Here is a 24,410-nt window from a genome sequence, read left to right as displayed (position 1 = left end):
AATATAGATGACAAAGTATAATAGGTTTTATACTTTGTGGCTGCTAATGGGAAATCTCTGTTGTTTTTTTTACATAGACAAAATGAATGTGTCCATTTATCAGAATATTTAACAGGTGTAGTTTTCCAGTGCCAATCTTAAATTTCAGTAGCAAGATGTCCATGATACAAGATTTAAGGCAAAAATACCTTAAATACTAGTCATAACCTTTTCAGCCAATATGATTTTGTTTAACTGTGTTATGTTAGTCTATTTACCTGATGAAGAGATCTTAGAAATTCCAAAACTAGCATCTCATTTTCTAAAATTTAAGTCAATCATACAAAGTTCCTTCTACATTTTTTTTCTTTTAGCCAATATAACTGCTTCATAGCTGATTTAATTCTTATTCTCTTTAGCCTAGATCAGTGATGGCTAACCTTTTCCGGACCAAGTGTCGAAAGCACGCACATGTGTATGAATGCACACGCGTGCCCTAACCTGCAAAGTGCAATGCGAGCGCATGTGCACTATGCATCCACCCCGCCCCTCCTGCAGATGTTCACCAGCTCATGCACCTTGCACATGTGCGGCAGAGACCCAAAGACCAGCTGGGCCGGTGGGAGGCGCGCATGTGTGCATGTGCAGCAGAGCTGAGCTGGGGTGATGGCTCACGTGCCCAGAGAGGGCGCTGTGTGTCACTTCTGGTACACGTGTCATAAATTCGCCATCACAGGCCTAGATTGTAAGAGGAATGAGGTGTTAAATTTCTGACCAGGCATTGAATTCCAGAATCTGAATGTATGTAGATACTTTTAAAATATAAAGACATGTAATTCTAGTTGAAAACCAAAAGTAAAAATTTTAAAACATCAAGTGAATACAGGGTACAAAGTCTTACTCTTTTTCAGCTGAATATGATGAAACTTTTAGAATGTAGTGGTTTAACTGAAAATTAAATTTTCAATAAGCAGGTTATTAGCACTAAGCTGATCTATGTCTCGCTAAACATTTTTTGTAGTTAAATTTTTATAAAACAAGCAATTGTTTTATAAAAATATAGAGCTTACAGTACCAGTAGAATCTTCCAGAAGAAACATGTCCTTTACTTGTAAAAGATTCCAATTAGTTCCCACCAGCCTGGTGTTTTAACTAAACCACAATTCAAGTTCATAGATCTTACCCTTAGCAGCAATTCATTCAAATGTAGAGAGACAATAAAAGCTGTCAATGTGAAAGTATTTTAAGACCCCATTTCTACTGCTTCAGAATGAAATTTGATGAATACCCTAACAGACATATGAAGGAGCCATATGGCATTAGGGATAGCATAGCCACCATAAGCTGAAAAAATTCAAGAGATTTGAAGTAGCAGTTCATTTCAGCCCCATTTTAAACATTTTTTTTATCAAAAGCCCAAATCTGCCACTTGCCCAACTTTTTTTTCAGCCTTTATTTAAAAAGTTCTGGATCTTAAGTATTTAAAATTCCCTTCTCACCCTCCCTCCCATATGAAGTGCATTTTTTGGATGTGGTGCCTTGCTCTTTTATTTTAAAGATATGTGACGCTTCAACTTCAGAAGCTGTGAACATCAGCAATGTCCATCTAACCTGAGATAACAAGAGACAAGACTTGGTTAGCAGCAGATTAAACCCACTTCCAAAATGTAGTTGTATGACACAAAATTCACATTCTAACACAGAAGGTTTAGGTCAATGTTTCCCTTTTCATAACACAGATCTACTTGCAATCTAGAACAAAGAAATTATTTAACCTTCACTCTATTCCTTCAAGGATTTGTTTGACTCACTTTTCAGCTTGTTAAGTTACATCAGACACTTTCATATTTTATCCTAGTTACGTTTTTGAAAGAGGATACATCCAAACTAACATATTGTATAGATTAATATTAGGGGTTTTTTTTCCTGATTCTTTTAAAAATCAAAATTGGTCTCCACATCTACATGGTTGTTTTTCAGTCTGGCTGGTTTTAACAAGGTGGATTTACAGGTGCTGCAGGAGGACAATTTTGATCTTTAAAGGAAGCAGAAATGATTTATTTTAGCTGATATGTTAGTCACAATATCATCCTCTTCCCTTTCCAAATTTCTTTCATTGGAGAAAGGAGTTTCCATTGCCATTTATATTCTTAGAAAGATACAAGTAGATTTTTTTTTCTTATTTGACCATAAATCAAACTAAAATCCAAGTGGGTTGGCTTACTATACATTGAAAACTAGTTTTTAGTAAAGGTCACATAAAATACTTTAACCATTTTCTTAAATATTCTGTGCCTCGCTGACTAAAACAATATGAAGTAACTTGTGCTGCATAGAAAATAGAGAATTCCCCCATTTCAAGTAGAACCTCTACACATAGCTTTTTAAAAGCCAAATTACAGGGATCTACATAAATGCAAAATATAAAGGGCTTCCAAATATTGAATGGGTTGCTTGATTTAGGTGTATTTTGAGGCTAAACCAAAAAAACTGATTTTAAGATCTGCCATAAAATACTAAAACAAATTCCACTTGAAAACCGATTTTACATTAAAAGTAGCATTATGCACAATTATTTGAGTGTTCAGATGTGGAAGATCATCAGGACCTGTAAGATCTCTCATACTTTACCCCTATTTAGACAATAATCTTACATGCATCAGGATCTAATTCAGCGGCTAAGGACTATGAGCTAAATTTAGGCACCTAAAAGAAATGCTAGCTCTCCCAGTTCCTAATTTTAAGACAAGAGAAGATTTCAAAGGGATTGTAAAATATTTGCTAGAATGCTGTTTTGATCCTCAACTTGCCACTTCTGATTATGTTCTCAAAAAGTACCCCCCCCCCCAAAATTCTGACCATGGAACAAAAGTTAAAATTTTAATTCTTCAGAGGAAGAATCAATCTCAGGATTCTATTTGTATCAAAAACAAATCAAATTAAAAAGCAAAATTGGTTCAGAATGGACCAATTCAAGAAGCTACTGAAAGAAGGGAACCAAAATCTAGAAACTGTAGTTAATGGACCAGTCAGGACAGTAACAAAGGGGAAAAGATAGCAGCGCTTGCCCATTATTGATTACTGCAATTGCAGCAGCCATATCAATGGAGTAGAAAGAGTTCTTCCAAATTCATACAAAACTATAAAGCTTTGAAAAGCATTGCTCTGGTCAAGGTAAAATTGGAATGTGGTAGCAGAAAAAAGAATTCCAATCTGACCATAAACATTGTATACTCTGCCAAAAGAGAGATAAGAAACTGAGGTATGCTGCAAAAGAGTCATGGCCCTAAATTTGATGACATTAGCCAGGAATTGAAATCAGGACTCTTCAACTTCAACCCAAATCCAGTTTCAAGGCTCCTGATTATCCTTCTGGCAAGTAAAGAAAAACTAAACTATGCAGCAGAGTTTAATATTCTGGTGTCTGACAAGCCCTTTTAAAAATCAGAAAGTATTGCATGGTGTCTGAAAGACACCTGGATAAAAAGTATTTAAGTAACTGCCTCTAAAAAGCAGAGAAGTTGCACTCAGCTCCAACATCTTCTACTAAGAACATCTCTCTTTTCCCAGTGCCCGTTTCATTTTCAATGCAAATTAAAAACAGAGAAGCAACTAATCAGATTTTTCCTACTATCATCAAAGCTACCTGAAGAACAGCTCTGATGACAAAAAGTACTACAGCAAATAAAAGTTAAGAGTTGGGGATGGGATGGGATGGGAATCTTCGCTAGTACAGTGGATTATTTCTCTGATTCTATCTTATTAATGATCAAGATTGTTTTTAACCAAATTATGTTTGCCTCTTGCAATTTGGAAGAATAGTTGAGCTGCACAAACTGATCTAAGAACCTCAAGTGGTGGAAATTCATTACTTTAGACTCAGAAGTATACAAATCCTAGACAAGTTGATCCATGAATAATCAGCCAATAGGAAACTACTGTATTAACCCCACAGGGAAAAAAATGCAGCCTCTTAAATAAATCACATCCAGAAGATGTCCTTTCTTATGTACTTCAGCCCTTGTAGAAGATCTTGAACAATGAGAACAGTGGTTCACACCTTATATGTCACCCACTTCTCAGTCAGCAGATTTTCTGTGGAAGGGGTGAATTCAAACATGATGTGGTCATTCCTTTGGACAGGCATAGTTGGCAATCCAATGAAGATCAGCCACTACTCCCCAGTGAAGATAGAGTATACTGACCACCACCAGCACGTGCATAATCTGATGGCTGTTGAACCAATAGTCAAAACAGCCTGGCTTCCAGCGCTCAGGCACTCGCGAGATGTTGATGACGCCCCCAAGAAAGGCCAGACCGTCCATAATGAGGTATGAATGCAGAGAGGCGGGATTGCCAGTGCCTAATCCCACCCACCGCAAATAGAAGAAGAAGAAGCGGAAGAGAGCCTGCCAGGCAAAGGCTCGTAAGCGCCGGACACTGGAACGAGCAGTCACTGCACAAAAGATACCATAGCTTGACAAGCCTGTGTAGGCCAGCAGGGCAATAGAACGAAGAAGTGGGGAGCAGGCCAGCGTGCAGTAGATGATTGGTAGAGCACCTGTGTGGAAAGAGACAGTCAGTCCACCAAGAAATTAAGGATAAAAACAATGGCAATCAGCTTACGTGGCCAGTCACTACTGGTAGTCCCCCACGACAATGGAGCCTGGAATTTTGTAAGCCATTGTGGCCTAAATCAATAAATTGACCAGATTCAGTTTTACAATCTTTTTACAGCAATTATAAAGCAAGTCAGCAAGTCACTTGGTTGAACCACACGGTCATTAAACAAATCCAGCATATCCAATGGTTTGCTGTTTTCTGCTGGAAAATGGCAAAAAAGTTGCAAATTATGATCACATGACTGCGGGATTTTGCAACCAGTCACAAATGCTTGCTTGCCAAGTGCCTGAAATGCGATCATATGATCTCAGAAGAATGCGTGCAGAAGGCATAAATTTGATAATGGATCATAACTTTTTTTTTTACATCTATTCTAAACAGTTATCTAGTGGCTGTGGGTATCAAGTAGCTGTGGGTATTGCCTCCTAAAGACTATGTCGATTGTCCATCCTTGGTTCTGGCGGGGAAGAAATTGTCCCACTCAGAACGGGCTCGCAATTTGGGTGTCCTCCTAGACTCACAGCTAAGATTAGAGCAACATCTGATAGCTGTGGCTAGGGGCGCCTTTGCACAGGTTCACCTGGTGCACCAATTGCGACCAGGAGGCTCTCCTCACAATCACTCATGCCCTTGTCACCTCACGGTTAGATTATTGCAACGCGCTCTACATGGGGCTACCCTTGAAAAGTGTTCGGAGACTACAGTTGGTCCAGAACGCAGCCATGCGAGCTGTCATGAGTGCACCTAGGTACACCCACATTACACCAATTCTCCATGAGCTGCACTGGCTCCCTATTGGTCTCTGGTCACAATTCAAGGTGTTGGTTATTATATTTAAAGCCCTACATGGCTCAGGGCCAGGTTATCTTCGAGACTGCCTTCTACCGCATAGATCCCACAGAGTTGGTCTCCTCAGGGTCCCATCAGCTAAACAATGCCGGCTGGCGGGCCTGTGGGGGAGGACCTTCTCTGTGGCTGCCCCAGCTCTCTGGAACCAATTACCTCCTGAGGTCCAGACTATCCCCACCCTATTGGTCTTCCGAAAAGCAGTGAAGACCTGGCTTTTCCGGCAGGCCTGAGGCCATTGATCTCGCTTTGCGATCTGTCGAGATCCAGCCATGAATGGTGTGAATGGATTTTAAAGTTTTTAATGTTTTTAATTTTTAAGTGTTTTTATAGTGATTTTTTGAGTGTATTGTGAGCCGCCCTGGGTCTTCGGAGAGGGGCGGCATATAAATTGAATACATACATACATACATACATACATACATACATACATATATACATACATAAAGTTGTTAAGCAAGGACTACATGTAGCACTCTTGAAATATTTCAGCTGTCCTTCAGATTCTCCCAGAGCAAACAGTCCTTGTATTTACAACAATGGAAAGCCCCCTTTTCCCCAAATAATCTTTACAATGCAAAGATCATTCACGGAAAATATGTTTTTCATTGTTTTAAATTCAGTTTCTTTTAAGTCAGCATGAGTATTTCCTTTCCAAGCATAACCAGAACTGCTCAATTCTAAACCCCTCCTACTCTTCTTCATTCTTGAGCTTTTACCCAAGATGGCTTTTGCAATCACATAAAGATTGGCTCTTCAGTACCCAAAGTCAACACAATTTGGCTTGTATGTCCTCTATGCAACTTGCTCCCAGCTCAAAAAATACCACTTTCAGCCCTCCTGTGTTTTCAGCACCCAGTGCAACTTTGTCCCTTTTTTGCTGCTCCAATCCAGTAAGTCATATCCATGGATAACAAGAGAGCATTTTAACTCACCCAAAGTGTTGACCATGCATACCCCACACATATCCAGGGTGAGCAAGGTATGATAAACAGCAGGGCCTCCCTCATGATTCATGAAGAGATGGTAAAGCACGCTGCCCAGCTGTGGAAAAATGCAAGCCAAATAGTGCACAACTCCCAGCCATGATTCTGAAAGTCGAGCCCATGGAATGGTCAGTGGCAGCACGAAGAGAAACCCCAGCAGAGGGATACCTGAAAGAAGAGGAAAGAGAAAGAACTGAGAGAAAGGATTATTACTCAGTGTCCAAATAGGGATAGTATCAGAGATCCTTGTACCTTTTTGCAATCAGCATTTCCTGCATCTTATCCCACCCATAGTGTATGTTTGACCCAAGCAGCAACCTTTGTTCATCAGCTGTCACAGAGCAACAATGAAAGAAATTTCATGAACCCAGAAATTACACCAAAGCATTTTTGTGTGGGGACACTCTTCCTATTTTTAAAAGCCCTCATTTTAAGAGATAACTTTTGCTTTAGTACAACTTTCCTATTCCTTCCACAGCTTGACAGCTTCCTAATGTGTTGGGACTGCATGCAGGATGGGAATTCTGGGAGTTGAAATCCCAACATATCTGAAAAATATCAGACTGGGGGAAGCTGGTTTATTGATTTCCTCTTGTTTACTTCAGGTGAGGAAACCTTCAGCAACACTCAAAAATGTTAAGGGACAGGGGATGAAAGAAATGGCATCCTTGTGCCAGTCTTTTTTGTGAATGATATACTGGAAATTTGTCAAAAGAAAGCACAAATACAAAGAGAAAAAGTTAGAATTAAAAACCACTTGCAGATCTCCAAATTTGTAATTTTTCTTAATCTACACTATTAAAACTGCTCTTCGGTTCTCTGAGCAGAGAGGTACAGAGGTACCATTATATCTCAGTGTTTCTCAACATTGGCAAGTTTAAGATGTGTGGACTTCAACTCCCAGAATTCCCCAGCCAAATTTGCAGCTTAAACTTGCCGACACTGAGAAACACTGTCATATCTCTTTGGGGTTTTACATGATTTCCAAACCTCCTTTTGGGGAGAGGGGACACCATAAATTGTCTACGTATCACAATTGAGCCCAGCCTTTCTGTTGCTAACCAAGACAGTTGTTAGGTGGGTTGTGGTCCATTTTACAACCTTTCTTGCCACAGATGTTAAGTGAATCATTGCAGTTGTTAAATTAATAATACGGTTGTAAACCAAATCTGGTTCCCCAGTGACCTTGCTTGTCAGAAAGTCACAAAAGGTGAACACATGACCCCAGGACCCTGCAACAGTCATAAATAAATGCCAGTTGCCAAGTGTCTGAATTTTGATCATGTGACCAAAGGGATTCTGTAAGGATCGTAAGTGAAAAACAATCATAAGTCATCTTTTTTCAGTGCCACTATAACTTTGAATGGTCACTAAACAAATGGCTGTAAGTCAAGGATATATTCTGTGCATTAGCTATCCAGGTTCTGGCATTTAGTGGGTGTCGGGAAGGATCTCTGGAAGTGCTATCAGAATGGCATATGCAGTCTACTTTCCTTTAAATTCTCAGAGCAAAGAGATACAGACGTTACATTACTTCATGTCCCTCCGTACAGAATTTTACATGACTTCCCCATTCTGAAACTACTTTCCATATTCCGTCCTGCAATCACGAAGTGCTGGCAACTGAATAGCTCCTAAAGTTAATGCACTGCACTAACTTGCACTAAGATGCAAATGTCCACGACTTGAATTGTTGGTAGAGGCTTTGAACCCTACAGAATAGCATCTTCTTATCTCAATAAGGACAGAACTGTTCATACAATGCTTTTTACTGTGCAATGTACCGTATTTTCCGGCGTATAAGATGACTTTTTAACACATGAAAATCTTCTCAAAAGTCAGGGGTCGTCTTATACGCCGGTTGTCGTTCTCCTGTAACCAGGCAGACCAGCCCGAAAGGCTCTGACGAGCCTTAAATGGCTCTGACAAGCCAAGCTCTGACCATCTCAGCTGGGTTGCCTGCTAATCAATAGCAAAAATCCTCCCCCCCCCTCCAGCTTGCTTACCTTAGCTGCTAGTCGCAACGCTTGCCTTGCTTCGCTTGCCTGCAATCCATTCCATCAGCAAGCAACTTAATCTTCCTGCCTGCAATCAAGCAGGCAGGGAGTTGTGGACTTCAACTCCCAGAATTCCTCAGCCAGCAAAGCAAAGCTGGCTGAGGAATTCTGGGAGTTGAAGTCTACAAGTCTTAAAGTTGCCAAGGTTGGAGACCTGTGTTCTATTGGGTAAGTTTTTTTCCCCTTTGGGAGCTTTAAAAAAATAGTTAATTGGGGGTTTTTTTAGTTTTTCTTTTTTTAGACCTAGCCATTTAAAGTTTAGAAAGTTTTAAATTTAGCTGCTTTTATATAAAAATAAAAATAAAATAAAATAAAATAATATTTGTGCAGCTTTCTGAGATTTAGTGTGTTTCTGTAGTGTTTCACTCTAACTACACAAACACACAAAATCTCACAAAGCTGTGAAATTTTGTGTATGTAAAGTGTGAAAGTTGGTTTTTGGGACTTTTTGTGGTTGTGTGAGGTTCCTGCTTGTTGCAGGGGCCATTTTGGGTTTAGCACAGCTGCTTTTACATTGTGGGTGAGCCAGTTGTGTTGTGTTGTGTGTGTGTATTTTTATTAATTTTATTTTATTTATTTATTTTATTTTATTTTTATTTGGTATGCATTGGAAGAGGGGTAGTCTTATACTGCGAGTATAGCCCAAACCCTATATTTTAACAGGAAAAGTCGGGGCTCATCTTATGCGCCCAGTCGTCTTATACGCTGGAAAATACGGTAACTAGTAAAACTCATGTGGCATTCTTTGATTTTTTTTTTCTTCAAAGAAAACAACTCACAAATATGAGGATATCTTCACACTTGTTTGATACCAACTCGTCATTCTCAAGGATATGATATATAATCTGTCATCCAGCCCTGATGATTCCTAAAAATTATTCTGAGGAAAAAAACATGGTATGTTACTATTACTATATTCTGGAGATGATTTCCTTTTCATGCCAAACCCAATGAATTTCATCCATTTCTGATTTGCACATGTATATGCTTGACCTTATCCTCTTTTGTCTCATCTCCTGTTTCCCCAGAGGTTGCAGCTTTACACAAACAGATTAAGTCTCCTTGAGCGCAATTACTGTGCTAATTAAGGCTGCCTGAAGCCAGATCTCAATTAGGAAGATGATAAACACCTCCCACCCCCTATCTTGAAGTTCATTAAGGGCCAGCAATTCTACTTGTGTCAGGCTCAAGAGAAGATTCTACAAGTCACGGAGTCAACAAGTAAAACTCAGGAGGCCTGCCACTAGACTAGAGGTAGTGTCACAAATTGAGGCATCATGGCTAGCATGCAGAAAGCTTATGGCCAAATGTGTTTTGCTAACAGGATTTCTGTGCCTTTAACAACAGTATGAAAAACAGTGTTAATTGGTAAGTCATTCCTCCTCATCCAAATTATCCTAACCCTTGCCAAAAAAAATCAGAAAAGATGTACTTCTTTCAGCTTTGTCCGACATATATCAAGAGCACTGGGAGATAAAAATACAAAAAAAAAAAGAGGGTAGGAATTGGTTTATTTAACTTACATGCTGCCCATCTTGCCATAAGCAACTCTAGGCAGTTTATAGTTATTCAATTAAAATGCAGTCTAAAAAATTAAAAAATAAATAAATTTAAATTTACAAGTCAGTTAAAGTAAAATTGACCAAGACAGAGAGGCAAGGAGCAAACAGGTGGGGGAGTGATATTTAGGAAGAAAAGCTTGAATCTCTTAAAACAGGGTCGTCAAGGCCTGGGGGGCCAGATCCAGCCTGTGGCCCATGGGGCCGCTCTGGAAACAGTGAAAGACCGGCCCATGGTGCCTCTGCCAGTGAAAATGGAGTTCGGGAGGGCTGTGGGCAGCCCTCCTGAGCTCCATTTTCACTGGCAGAGGGTTGTAGGAAGCCATCGCGGCCGAAAATGACTCCATTTTTGCTGGCAGAGCACTTGGGCCACCATAGGCGCCCCTGACACATGTGATGTTGAGCTGGATATGCCCACCCTGGCCACGCCCATCCCAGACCCCTGAGGTCAAACAACCCTGATGCAACCCTCAATGAAATCAAGTTTGACACCCCTGTCTTAAAACATCCCAAGAGTAGTACTTTCATCATGAAAGGCTCAGCAAGAACTGATAACCTTGGTAGACCAGGTTACTTTATCTTGATAATACAAAGAGAAAACTCCACTTTTTAAATCTGGCCAAAGCTCCATCCAGAAAGGGACAGGCAAAGTTTTACTCCAAGCCTTCCTTTAAATTCAGCACTGTTTAAACCAGTGGTTCTCAGCCTGTGGTCTACAGACCCCTTGAGGGCTGCAATGTCATCAGAGGGGCTTGAAGAAATGTTAGGATGATAAATCTTGGGTCTGTGGCCTTCATCCGTGGCAAAAAGTATTTAAAGGGGGTCCGTGATGAAGAAAAGATTGAGAGCCACAGGTCTAAATTAACAGTTCCCCAAACCTGGGCTCTCCTACAACCCCCATAATACAAAGCAGCACATCTCTGACTGTGACAATCAGAACTACAGGCAACCACAGGTTAAGGAAAATTGACGTAACTTTTCCTGCCTGAACTAAACACTGGAATTTGGATATTTTACATCCAAAGCATGTACAGGTAGTCCTCGACTTTCAACAATTCATTTAGTGATCATTCAAAGTTATAATGGCACTGAAAAAAGGTGACTTATGACCGTTTTTCACACTTATGACCGTTGCAGTATCCCCATGGTCACGTGATCAAAATTCAGACACTTAGCAACTGGCTCATATTTATGACAGTTGCAGTGTCCTAGGCAGTGGTGAAATCCAAATTTTTTTTACTAACGGTTCTGTGGGTGTGGCTTGGTAGGCATGGTGTGGCTTGGTGGGCATGGCAGGGGAAGGATACTGCAAAATCTCCATTTCCTCCCCACTCCTGGGGGAAGGATATTGTAAAATCTCCATTTCCACCCCTCTTTGGGGCCAGCCAGAGGTGGTATTTGCCGGTTCTCCAAACTACTAAAAATTTCCGCTGCCGGTTCTCCAAACTGGTCAAAATTTCCGCTACCGGTTCTCCAGAACCGGTTCTCCAGAACCTGTCAGAACCTGCTGGATTTCACCTCTGGTCCTGTGATTCCCTTTTGCAACCTTCTGATAAGCAAAGTCAATGGAGAAGCCACATTCACTTCACAACCGCGTTGCTAACTTAAAAACCCGTAGTGATTCACTTTCTGGCAAGAAAGTTCATTAAATGGGACAAAACTCATTTAACAAATGTCTCACTTAGCAAGAGAAATTTTGGGCTCACTTGTAGTCCTAAATCGAGGACTACCTGTATGTTCCTACCAAACTATGGGTTCCACTGTCTTTAAGAATGTTCCCACTGATAGGGAGGATTATGGGCTTGGAATCTAAAACTTTGCATTTAAGGATCAAAGAAATGATGATCATAAAACGAAGCCACTGAAGCCAATACCAGGTATTTCAGTGAAGAGATACCTAAGTGTTTTTTCACCTTAGTTCTCACTGGTCCTTAGAAACTCCATCGAATGGGATGACAGCCTCAAGGACAACAGGGATGGTGTATCAGCAGATAAATTGCAACTTTACATTTTGCTGACAGAAGAAATTTGGTACCCAAGCTCTAACTGTACAGCAGCAAATGCCTCCAAAATGCAGCCAAACCAATTAAACAAGCTATGCAGCAACTTACTTCCTGGAGGAGGATGTTTTTACTTTAGAAGAAAATATACCAAGTTGCTGTCGCATACCCACCCTCAAACTACCGAGGAACCTGATTTCTAACCTAGAGAAGAAAGGTAACAAAACCTGAATTCAAACATCCAAACTTTCAAGTGCTAAGAAACTTGAAAAAGCAGCTGAAACTAGCTTTTAGAAATTGGGTGGGGAAATTAGGTTTAAAAATTGGGTGGGTCTGTACAGGGTAATGGTTGAAATTGTATGTGAATGTCTTTAACTACACCATAAATTTAAGCTGAGGGTGCAAAATTTAATGCACTTAAATGGGAAGGTTCTAGCTCAGGAGTGTCAAACTCACGGCCCGCGGGCCGGATGTGTCACGTGCTGGCCCGCCTCCACCCAGTTTAGTGAAGGGGGGGAAGTTCTGATACATCACATGACGCCACCGTGACAAAGCGAGTTTGACACCCCTTTTAGCTCTTTGCTGTAGTCTGACATTTCAGTTCTATACCAGAAGTGGGAGAGGCAAGTATGTAAATCCACAGTTAGCATAAAGCACAATGATGGCCTTGGGAAGTCATGGTGTATTAGACTTTCATCCAAGATCTCTCTCTTGAGGGGCACAAGGCAGTGGTGAATCCAAATTTTTTTACTACCGGTTCTGTGGGCGTGACTCGGTGGGCATGATGTGGCTTGGTGGGCGTGGCTTGGTGGGTGTGGCAGGGGAGGAATACTGCAAAAACTCCATTCCCACCCCACTCCAGGGGAAGAATACTGCAAAATCCCCATTCCCACCCGACTCTGGGGCCAGCCAGAAGTGGTATTTGCTGGTTCTCCAAACTACTCAAAATTTCTGCTACCGGTTCTCCAGAACTTGTCAGAACCTGCTGGATTTCACCCCTGGCACAAGGTATACATAAACTTGAAGAATTGTACAGAATGTTAGAGACTCGGAAGCAAGTGGCCTTCAACTCCATCCAATGTCCAGGCTCAAGAAAAGGCAGCTAACTGGAGTTTTCCAATTGTATCTTACCTTTCCATTCAGTGTCTCTCTTGACATTTCTCTTTCTTACTGCATACATCCTGACTTTGCTTGCTTCCCTCAAGGTTGCATCACCGATGGGACTTTTAACTCAGAGGCATCATGGCAATATAATACTAATCAATAACAATGATACTCCCCAAGCCATACAATTTTGGGCAAGGGAAAATATGTTGCACCATGCTATTATTATTATTATTATTATTATTATTATTATTATTATTAGTATTAGTAGTAGTAGTAGTAGTAGTAGTAGTAGTATTAGTATTAGTATTAGTATTAGTATTAGTATTAGTATTAGTATTAATTGAATTTGTATACTGCCCTACTCCCTAAGGACTCAGGGTGGTGAACAGCCAAAAGATAAAATACATATAATACAAATGTTAAAAAACCATTAAAATACAATTAAATTAATTACAATTTAATTACAAATTAAATACAATTAATTTGGCCCAGAAAACAAAATTTAAAACACCCCAAATTTATAAGACAAATTTAAAAATTTAAAATTTTAAAAACAGTTTAAAAAAGAAGTTAAGCCAGGCTGGCCTGCTGGAATAGTAATGTTTTGAGGGCCCGGCGGAAAGCGCGCAGATCTGTGATCCTCCGTATCTCCGGGGGGAGCTCGTTCCAGATGGCAAGTGCTCCCACAGAGAAGGCTCTCTCCCTGGGGGCCGCCAGTTGACACTCTTTGACCGACGGCACCCTAAGAAGCCCTCCTCTATGGGAGCGTACTGGTCGGTGAGAGGCTACTTGTGGCAGAAGGCGGTCTCACAGATACCCCTGTCCTAGACCATTTGAGATTCCCTGGAAGGGGGGGGATTCCCCTTCTTTCCACCCACCGTCACCCTCTCTCATGAATCAATACACCCTCCCTTTGCTCTTTGCACCAAACCTTTTCCTGGCTACAAGACAAACCTCACTTATTTCTATGGGTTGTCATTTATATATGCAACACATGCAGCACAGAGGAGCATGCTGAGCATGGGGCATACGTAAGTCATTCTAAAAGCTCTTTAGGGGCTAAACAGAAAGCTAACCACTCTCTCATGAGCACTAGAAGAGAGTAAAACTTCCATCCTTCCTCCAGCCAACTTGTAAGCAAAATTAGATTTCCCAAAGCTAAGGGAAAACAGTGTGGCTGTGCCACAGCAGAGTTTGCATGCAGGCTGAGCAACTGAGGGCTATATGCAGGAAACACAGGACTCTGTCACGAGCTGATGATGATCTAGATTTTCATTGAAGGAGCAGCAGAAAGAAGAGACAATGATGAAAGCAACATTAAACGGGCTGTGTGTGAATATAAATGCACATGTACATATACAGTACATACATAAACATGTGCAAAAGGTGTTATGCAAGGCCAACAATTTTGTGCTAAAACACCCAAAACACCTTTGCAAGAGTTCATATCGGCTTCTCCTTGCCACCTACAAGGTCAGCTGCTAAAGTGTAAACCATTTAGATCAGAAACTACGATTTCAGCATATCTGGGATAGGATGAATCTTCCTTCCCACGGGACCTGTGACATGGGTCCTCTGGCTGGAAAGAAGGAGGGAGGGAGAGAGGAAGGAAGAGAGAAAAGAGCTGAGCCTATAATAGGATCATTATTAGCTATTTGGAAAGAAGGAGATAGGAAGATAAATAGAAGGTGTATAATTGTTCGTATCTTTGGAGTATTTCAAGATGAGCTCAGGAAAAGAGTGCAGGACTTAGTGTTAAACCTTCCATGTGATAGGATAAAGTTAAGAGTAATTATGGTTCCAAAGTCACAAAGAATTGAAAAAAATGGACATAATTTGGGGTTCTCAAAAGATTTAAAGTCCTGACAATGTAATCTGATGAGCTGTTTCTGCAAGCTGCAAAAAGGGGGGTAACAAAAAAGGATTCTCTGTCCCCAGTTTAATTATTTTTTTTAAAGGATATTGCAAAAAAAATCTACACTGAATAAAATGGTTTTAGCTAACCCCAGACTGGTGTCCTCCAAAACCACAATTCTCTTAATTTGTAAGGGAATTCCAATGCAACAGATCTGGAGCACCCTAGACAGTTTATTACAAACCAAGATCTCTACACTCGGCTTCAAATGGATATTGCTATGAATGGATGCTTCTCCTTCCACTCACTTTTTTCAAGTTGTTCCTGCCAACTCTTTGAAGATCCACTGTCCCAGGCAAATTGCAGAATTTTGGCTACATGGAGCAAGATAATTCAGAGTCTGCTTTTTTGAGTCTCCTATTTCTGGTGGCCAGTGGGTAACTTTTCCCGGGAAGGCCTTCTCTGTGACAGCACCACAATTATGGAACTCAATTTGTAAGCATATTTGCCTGGCACAATTGCCTTTCAGATACCAGGCGCAGTTTATCCTGTTCTCCTCAGCCTTAAACAGCAATTAATATTGATCTTTTTTTTTTAGCTACTGTTGACCCATTTACTGTATTTGTTCTTAGAATGTATTATTTAATTTTCTAGGCTGAGTGAATACATCTTATTCAATCGGGATGTTTTTCAAATGTTTGTGAGCCATCAAAAGGCAGATTTAAAACTTCTAAACAATAATGAATTCAGGTTTTACCACTCCCGTCCCACCCCCATAAAGTCCTGGCTGAATCCCAAGCTGTCTGCCTCAATTCTCTATCTGTGAAAGGAGAGTCAAAACTCTTTTCACTACGCAAAGGATTCAGAATCGCAGCAGACTTCAACGGATGTATTGGTTCTCTCGCCCTATTTGGACAACATCCTCCAAGCCAAAAAGAAGGAAGGATGAACACATACAATCTTCTTTTACCACGTGCAGCATTTAAGAGAAGGGGACATCCAGGTCAATGTCCTCTTCCTACCTCATGGCCACACAATGTCACTTAATTTCTCCAAGCATGGACTCATCAAACCCAATCTCTGACTTCAAAAATCAGCATGAGCTCATTGAAAAACTGACATGGTTAGTATGATAGATCAGGAGTGGGGAACTATGGCTCCTTTATGACTTGTGGGCTTCAATTCCCAGAATACCTGAGCCAGCCATGCTGTCTCAAAAATTCTGAGAGTTGAAGTTCACAGGTCATAAAAGGGTCATAGTTCCCCACCTCTGTGATAGATGAATGTTTACAGAATTACTCTGCAGCCACCTTGCTCTATAGAATCTTTACACTAATCTTCCCAAACTTGGATGTCCTCCAGATGTGTGCATTTCCATTCTTAGCAATATATACTGCCTGTGGAATTTTGGGATGTAACCCTAATCAAATAACACCTCCTATGGCTATTATACAGTCTGTAGCCTATGGAAATTAGAATAGACAAGAGTAAAGTGTTACAGAAAGTGCTGCCTCTTTGCCATATCTGGTCAATGGAATTTTTGTAACTCAAATATGGTAATCATATCCTGTCCTTATCCTTCAGTATTGGGTAAAGAATATGAAATACTTAAACAAGGTTTCTTCTCCAATCCAGCAGCAGGCCCTTTTATGTTTATAAGCTATAATACCTTCTCACCTCCCAGCAGGACTCTTCAATTCTACAAGAGATGAAAGCTAAGCTAGGCTGAACTGGAAAGAAAGCTCCCCTTGGACAGATTAAACTCCTATATATTGAGCTGTACCACAAGCCAATTAGATGACTTGATAGCTGGAACAAGAACGGTCCAGAGGTCATCTAGTCCAATCTGCTCCTTGGGGTAGGATCTATAGTCAGCATAGGAGAAAAATAAAAAAACCCATATCAAAATAAACCACAAAGACCTAAGAATAGCATGGTTTATTCAACTGCCAGTGGCTTTATAAAGCATCAAACAGAATCTACTCCTGCTCATTATATGATATTCTTTAACCCCGAAATTACAGTTGGGCAGGGCAGAATGCTGGTCAAAATCAAAAGTCCTCCCACAAGCAATGGCTAATAGTTAGAAGAACTAGTAAAATCCCCACATGCAAATGCAGTATAGCTTAGAGAATCGCCGAAGAACAAATAATAGATGAGTAACATTTACATGTTCTACCTCTAAGCTTCTCAGAAGTTTTGGGTTAGTCATCACTAGAAAAAGAATGTTAGATCAGATCAATGCTTACCTTGTCCTGTTTTTACCCCACCCTTGTTTCTTCCTTTTGCATTCTTGGGCCACAACCCTAAGAAGTGACACTGCCAAACCAACCTCAGGCATCTGGTAAGGACACTCCCTGGATATCTCCACCCTTGTAACGCTAAAATAATCAATAGCGTCCATAAGTCGATTTTCCTGGGAAGTGAGTATAGGCAAACACCCAAACACACACACTTAGTTCCATTTGACTCAACAGCTGTCATGGCTCAGGGATCTATCTGAACCTTAGCTTTTTTGCTGGAAGAATTAGATTTGCGAAACAAGTTGTTGCAATTAACTTGCAGTTACTGGATTTCTACCTTAGCATTGCCATTGCTCTTTCCTAGCTCTCTCTCCTGCCCTCCCACTTCTTTATGATCATCTTCCCTAACTTGAGACCCTCCACCCATGAGGGACTACAACTCCTGGAACTCTCAGCCTCCTTTTGGCCATGCTGGCTGAAATTCCAAAATTTAGGTCATTCCCCAAGCAATCCGGAGATGCAAATTGTGTCTAAAGTATGGAATAAGCCGGATGAGAAAGTTGCACGTCCACCATTATCTAGCATGCCTGAGAGCTCTCCCTTCCCAGAATCCTTTGCAATATACAGAGATTCCTTAGCAGACGGACTGGCGTTACCTTGACAAAGAAAACAATGTAGAAGGAAATCTCTCCATTTAGGAACTTGAACTCTAATGAGCTAAGCCAGGGCAGGTTTTTTTTTCTTCTTATTAGAGGGAAGAAAACTAAATGTCTGTCTTCTCTGTGGGACAGTGATTCATTAAACAACATGCACCAACACACCCACCCTCAGGGCTCCATATCTCCAGAACAGAGTTTCTCAACCTTAGCTGCTTTAAGAGGGATGGACGTCAGCTCCAAAAACTCCCCTCCCCCATCTGGGAGTTGAAGTCCACCCCTCTTAAAGCAGCCAAGGTTGAGAAATATTGCTCCCGAGGAAACTGCCCTGGGTGTTTTCTGAGAACTTCAGAAGTTGCTACATATATTGTTCAAAGTTATCTATCCTGCAAATGCTTACTGCTGTGTTTTACCAATGCCATTCAACACGCTCAGGCAACTACAACTGCTCCTCTGTTCTCTTGTTTTTCCTTGCCCTCATTTGACATCAATGGACTGACAACATTGCCCTTTCTCATTACGATGCTCTTGTTGACCAGCTCAGGAACATCAAGGAAAAGCTTACTATTCAAGAAGGATGCTTTTAGAGCAATTGATATGCTATTTTTCCAAAAGACTTCAGGGTAACCAGATTCTTACATTCTGGTTTGTTGAACATTTCTGATGACCAAGATACACTTGAAAAATGCACTTTGGGATTGGTGATGGGGATAGCATCAACTCGAGTAAATTGAAATAGGTCCATTTAAACAAAGTGTATCTAGGGAAGAAAGGAACACTCTGGAAACAGTTTCAGGGAGGATTCAGCCTCAACCCACAGATTCTTGTTTTGTGCAAATTAATATGCACCATCTATGTTGTAGATATGATAGAAGGAGAGCTGGTTAATCTATGATGGCCATAAAATCAGGAGCTTGGCAGAACACACATTTTTAAGCACGTATTGCAGCTCACAAGTGCTTATGCCTCTTAATATATTTTGTAAGGTGGAAAAGGTCCTATCACATTCTTGATTTCTTTAACACAAGTAGATGGGAAGCTTTTGTAACCCCAATCTTGTAAAACACCTAAGAGGAATTGTGGTGGCCACAGACAAACATCTCTTCTTGTTGTTGTTGTTAGTCACAAAGTCATGTCCGACCCATCGCAACCCCATGGACAACATTCCTCCAGGCATTCCAATCCTCTACCATCCTCCGGAGTCCATTTAATCTCACGCCTACTGCTTCAGTGATTCCATCCACCCAACTCATTCTCTGTCATCCCCTTCTTCTTTTGCCCTCAATCGTTCCCAGCATTAGGCTCTTCTCCAGTGAGTCCTTCCTTCTCATTAGGTGGCCAAAGTATTTGAGTTTCATCTTCAGGATCTGGCCTTCTAAAGAGCAGTCAGGGTTGATCTCCTCTTAAAACCATCTCTTAATCTATATAGGACAAATAACTCTTAATTAATTAAACAAACAAATACTATCCTTAAAAAAACTGAGAATCTCTAAGCCAACTTTTCCTAAGGTGGCATTGTCTAAATCAATGTATCTCAACCTTAGCAACTTTGCAATATGTGGACCTGAAATCCCAGAATTGAAGTCCACCCACCTTAAAGTTTCTCAGGGTGAGAAATACTGTTTTGCTCCAAGTGATCTGGTAGGGTGAGGAGCACAAAGGAACTATAGTCTCCCTGTTGGAAGGAAGCCAAAATGGGGAAAGCTATTCGCACAAAAAAAAAACTGTTTAAGAAAGGAAGTGTTCTACTTCCTTCTTTCCCTGCAACAAGCAACAATAAGCAGCAGTTTTGCATAACTTCCCTGAGCACTTTGGTTGATTAGGCATAAGGGGTCAGGAAAGGCTGCCCTTATTGGTCAACTGACAAGAACAGCTAGCAAAAGGGAATTTGTAAGGTCCTAAGAAATTGTTACAACTAGTCTTATTCTCTTTTCACTCCTTTATTATTTATTATTATTATTTATTATTCCAGACTAATGCACTTGCCCACAGTGGAAACATGGCTCTTCTTATTTGCTCACAGGAAATAATGAAACAACAAAAAATGCATTCATTTCCTATAAGCTTAGCTCACTGGCTGCTGTTTAAAGAAGACTGCAAAAGTTCAGTTCTTGAAGGCACCTATCTTAATTTGTTTATTTTATTTTATATTATTTTATTCAGTGATTAGATTTCTGTCTAACAAATATATCTAATTCCTTGCCTTTTCCCAAGGAATTTAGGGTAGGTACACAAACATCCGATGTTTCTCATTACAGACTATGGCAAACAGGTTGGGCTGAGAGTAAATGACCAATTTTAAGTAATCTGGGGAGCTTTTGTCTTTGAAGACGACTAGAACCCGACCTCACAATTCCAACACCTTAAATACTGCCCTTTATAAATGTGGTATATTGACAGTCTGCTTCTTTTCCGTAACGGAAAGCAAAATCACATATACAGGATCCCCAAACAATTCCTAAAGAATGGTGACTGCATCCATTATTTCCTATAGGTATTATTTCTTTACATGCTCAAGTTAAAAGCTAGATTTTGAAATTGGATCACAACTTTTGTAGTAAGAAGGGCCAAGTTTGTTTTTTGTTTTTTTAATTTGATTTATATGCCGCCCTTCTCCGGAGATTCAGGGCAGCTTACAATGTGCTAAGCAATAGCCTTCATCCTTTTGTATATTTATACGAAGTCAGTTTATTGCCCCCACAACTGGGTCCTCAATTTACCTACCTTAGAAAGGATGGAAGGCTGAGTCAACCTTGAGCCTGGCGAGATTCGAACCTGCAGTAATTGCAGGCAGCTGGTCTTAATAACAGGGTGCTTTAAACCACTGTACTACCAAGGCTCTTTTTGAGGATAATATGAGAATGCATCTAAAAATAGCTTACACAAATCTTTTAAGATACATTGATTTTAGTTTTTACAGAATTAGCTGTAGACTTCTGCCTGCATGGTTTTCTTTCTAACATTAGAACCTTTTTAAAAATGAAAGAGTAAAACATACCATTCCATTCAGTTTACTTTGGATGCAGCAAACAAAATCTGAATATACGTTGCTTCCTTAAACAATAAAGTCCAATAATTTGGTGAATCATTCTACATAAAGTTTTTTGGGGGGGAGGTTAAATAAATTACATTAAAAATATGTATAATTTATGTAGTTATGTAATTAAATACATTTAAACATACACCCTCTTCCCAATTGGTTCATAAAATAAAGGCCTTACAGTACATATATACTTTCAGGAACAGGTACCGGCATTTCCTTGAATACAGTACTTGATTAAGCCCCAGGATAAATTATATGTTGCAAACCATGGTTTTCCTTCAACAGTAAATTAATGCAATAGAATAACTAAACTACGAGCAACACTTCAAATATCACCACAACCAAGTACTCACAACAAAGTTTTCATAAACATCAGGAATATGGGGATGAAGCTAGTTTACAAAGATGTTATAAGAATTAATGAAACTTTATCCCCAACATCCTTTGAATTCTCAAAAAATGAGAAAGAATGTTTTAGATACTTATGCCTATTTTTTTTCCAATCGACAACCCAAAACAGATTTCCTTAATTTGTGATCCACCAATGCAAAACTATATTCATGAGGATCCCTGCTTTTATGATTGCAAGCTGGCAGCAAGTTCAGGAAAGGTACCAAAGCAGTGATACAAATGATCCTGCTACTCAAGTGAAGGAGCAGGAGAATTCTGTGTAGTAGATCTGCTTCATCAATTTGAAATAAATGAAATAAACGTATTTCCATTTGCATTTTTTTCCTCTCCATATATTTTAATTGCAATATTTTTTGCTTACATCAGATTGGAAAGTGGTGCAGACTATTGAATATATGTCATGTTTTGCAAAGTCAGAATTTTTCATTGGCAGTCGTTATTTATTTATCTGACTTTCCGAGCATAACTAGGCAAGGCCAAGTTTGCTTCAGGATCAACATGTCACAAAACAATTCACATAGCTATGTAGTATGGGGGGGGGATGATGAGGACTAGTCACTTTCTTTGCTTCCTTGAACCTAGGAGAATTTTAAAACAACCCATTCCTACTCACTTTTTGATAAATGGGCATACTGCAACCCTCTAAATACTACTTAAGAACAACTCCTTTCATTGATCAGAATTGTGGTTTAGCAACATTTAAATTCTCACTTAGGCTCAGTGGTGGGATTCAAGTAATTTAACAACCGGTTCTCTGCCCTAATGATTTCTTCCAACAACCAGTTTGCCAAACTGCTCAGAAAGTTAACAACCGGTTCTCCTGAAGTGGTGCAAACTGGCTGAATCCCACCACTGCTTAACCTCTTTCATCAGGGATGAAAACTACAGAATTAAGTCCAGGACAGGATGCATACTAAAATACCAGACCAAAGGTTAAGAAGAGGCGATAATCAATCCACACCAAGATGCCAGGGATTGAACCCTAGGCCTTAAACATACAACGTGCAAGCTAAATCCTTCAGTTTGCTCACTGAAGCCCATGGAATCCAAACTAAGGCTCCCATAGCAAACTTGCTGGAGAAGGCAAGGCACTGAACTCATACAATCAAACAACTCTATGGCCATGCTTCCCTGCAGAACTTTGCCCCAAGTATGGCAAACTTGCCTTCTTTGCCATCTTGTAGGAGTAATCCCTCACTTGTCAGCAAAAAAAAAAAAAAGGGGGGGGGCACAATAAAAAGTTGAAAAAAGTCTAGATAAAAACATATCTGTGTGCAAAGAAGAGGCAGGTTGGTATCTCAACTACCTTGAAGGAGGGCTGGCTGGCAATTGGGGTTGTTGTGTGTCTGAGGATGCTGTGCAGGAAAGCTAAGCCGGCAGGCTAAGCGATTCCACCGGTATCACTATTGTACTGCACAGGGCTGCCAAAAACAGTATAGTGAGGTTCAATATTTAAATGGACTGAACTATAGATTTAGGACGGGGAAAAAGCAGAAGGGGGTTGGTTGCAAATCCTTGACCGGTGGGAAATAACATATCCAGGCCCTGAAAGAGTGAGATCGGCATCCTGGCTCTGTGGGATGGCCGGCGTCCGAAAATCACTGCTGCCACTTATTTTCTCATCCTGTGAAATACGGGAGCCATGTAAGGACACCGGGACCGGCTAAAGCTGCGGGGCGGGCGGGGAAGCCTCCCTGTGCCCCACGCAATTCCCGGGTTATCTGGGTGGGCAGAAGCGCGGATGGCGGCCAGGGCAAACCGCGGGGACCGGCCCTGCAGGGAAGGCACGGAGATCGTAGGGCACCGGAGCCCGGAAGCGGAGGGGTGAGAAGGTAAGGGAAGCAAGCATGGGGTTGGGAGGACAATCTGCCGCATCTCACCGTGGGTATAGATGTTGCCCAGCTCGTTGTGCAAGTAGAAAAGGCTGCGGAGACAGCCGGACCCGGAGCTTACCGGCCGGTAGCCCGTTAGCACGAAGCGGTTGAATTGCAAATGACGGGGGGAGCTGGCCCAGTCCAGGAGCCGGGCTCCCCCCAGGAAAGCCATGGCCGGGCTCCCCCCCCAGGGTCAGCTACTACCCGGGTTCTGCATCCTTCCAGCTCTGCTTCCTCCTCCTTCTGCCGTTGCTGATGGGGCCGCTGCAGGCGGGGACTCTTCCTTGGGCTTCTCCCCCCCCCCCACTCCTTTTCCCCTCCGCAGCCTGAGCTCACAATTCTGCCCCGCCCACCGACCTCATTAACATAATAGATGCGAGTGTCGGCCGCCGCCTTTGCCCGGACTTCTTGCAGGCAACGCGCCCTGCCCTTCTTCGTTTGCATCTTCTTATGCAAAGCCGCGCCCACTGTCCCTCGTCTCGTTTGCATAATCTCTGCACCGCAGTTCGGTATGCATGGCTGTCCGAACCGGGATTCTCTGCGTTGCGTAATACTATAGGATGTAGAGATGCAAACCACACCTATTCTATTTTGAGAGCCTATCAACTGTCCAGGAGAAAACTATAGCGTTCTATTATTAGCATAACCGAAAGCCTTCCTCGCATCGGTGCTCGCTGTTCATAAACGTCAGCTTTTTGCATAAGCATTGAGACACGCCCTGAGTCTCCTCCCAAGGAGGACTGTGATTGGGTAACGCGGCGCGCGCGGAAGACAGGCAAAAGACGCCCTCCAAAGGCTGAAGGGTGTGTAAGGTTAACGCCGCATGATTCTAAATCCTAATTAATCGGAAACTACTGTACACTAGCCTGTTAAGCCTAAGCGCCTCAGCAGTCTTACATCTTCTTGGAGGAGGACTATTTTATAGGGTCTTAATAATTATTATTTTATATCATATTTAATACACAGGTGGTCCTCCACTTACAACCAGAATTACACCCAAAATATATGTTGTTAAGTTGGACATTTGATAAGTGAGTTTTGTCCCATTTTACGACCTTTCTTGCCAACCTTAAGTGAATCATTGCAGTTGTTAACTTGGTAACATGGGTTGTTAGGTGAATCTGGCTTCCCCATTGACTTTACTTGCCCAAAATTTGCAAAAGCTGATCAC

The 24,410-nt window shown here is 41.1% G+C and overlaps 1 protein-coding gene across 2 annotated transcripts; it reads right to left on the bottom strand.

Moving 5' to 3' along the window:
* Positions 1-1,408: 1,408 nt before the first annotated feature.
* PAQR4 (progestin and adipoQ receptor family member 4) lies at positions 1,409-23,925 on the bottom strand. Of its 2 annotated transcripts, none has more exons than XM_034423418.3 (3): positions 23,246-23,925; positions 6,384-6,602; positions 1,409-4,540 (listed from the first exon to the last, which is right to left on the bottom strand). In XM_034423418.3, exons 1-3 carry the CDS (start codon positions 23,409-23,411, stop codon positions 4,107-4,109), a joined length of 819 nt encoding a protein of 272 aa, XP_034279309.1. In that variant the 5' UTR covers positions 23,412-23,925; the 3' UTR covers positions 1,409-4,106. The 2 variants fall into 2 exon arrangements, with proteins under 2 accessions (XP_034279309.1, XP_087748038.1); XM_087891912.1 differs by lacking the exon at positions 23,246-23,925 and adding an exon at positions 17,262-19,302.
* Positions 23,926-24,410: the final 485 nt, after the last annotated feature.

The sequence above is a fragment of the Pantherophis guttatus genome, chromosome 4 (assembly GCF_059756535.1).
Source record: "Pantherophis guttatus breed Tessera chromosome 4, ASM5975653v1, whole genome shotgun sequence".
NCBI lineage: Eukaryota > Metazoa > Chordata > Lepidosauria > Squamata > Colubridae > Pantherophis > Pantherophis guttatus.
The sequence above is the reverse complement of the archived record's forward strand: the minus strand, read 5'-3'. Positions and strand labels throughout refer to the sequence as shown.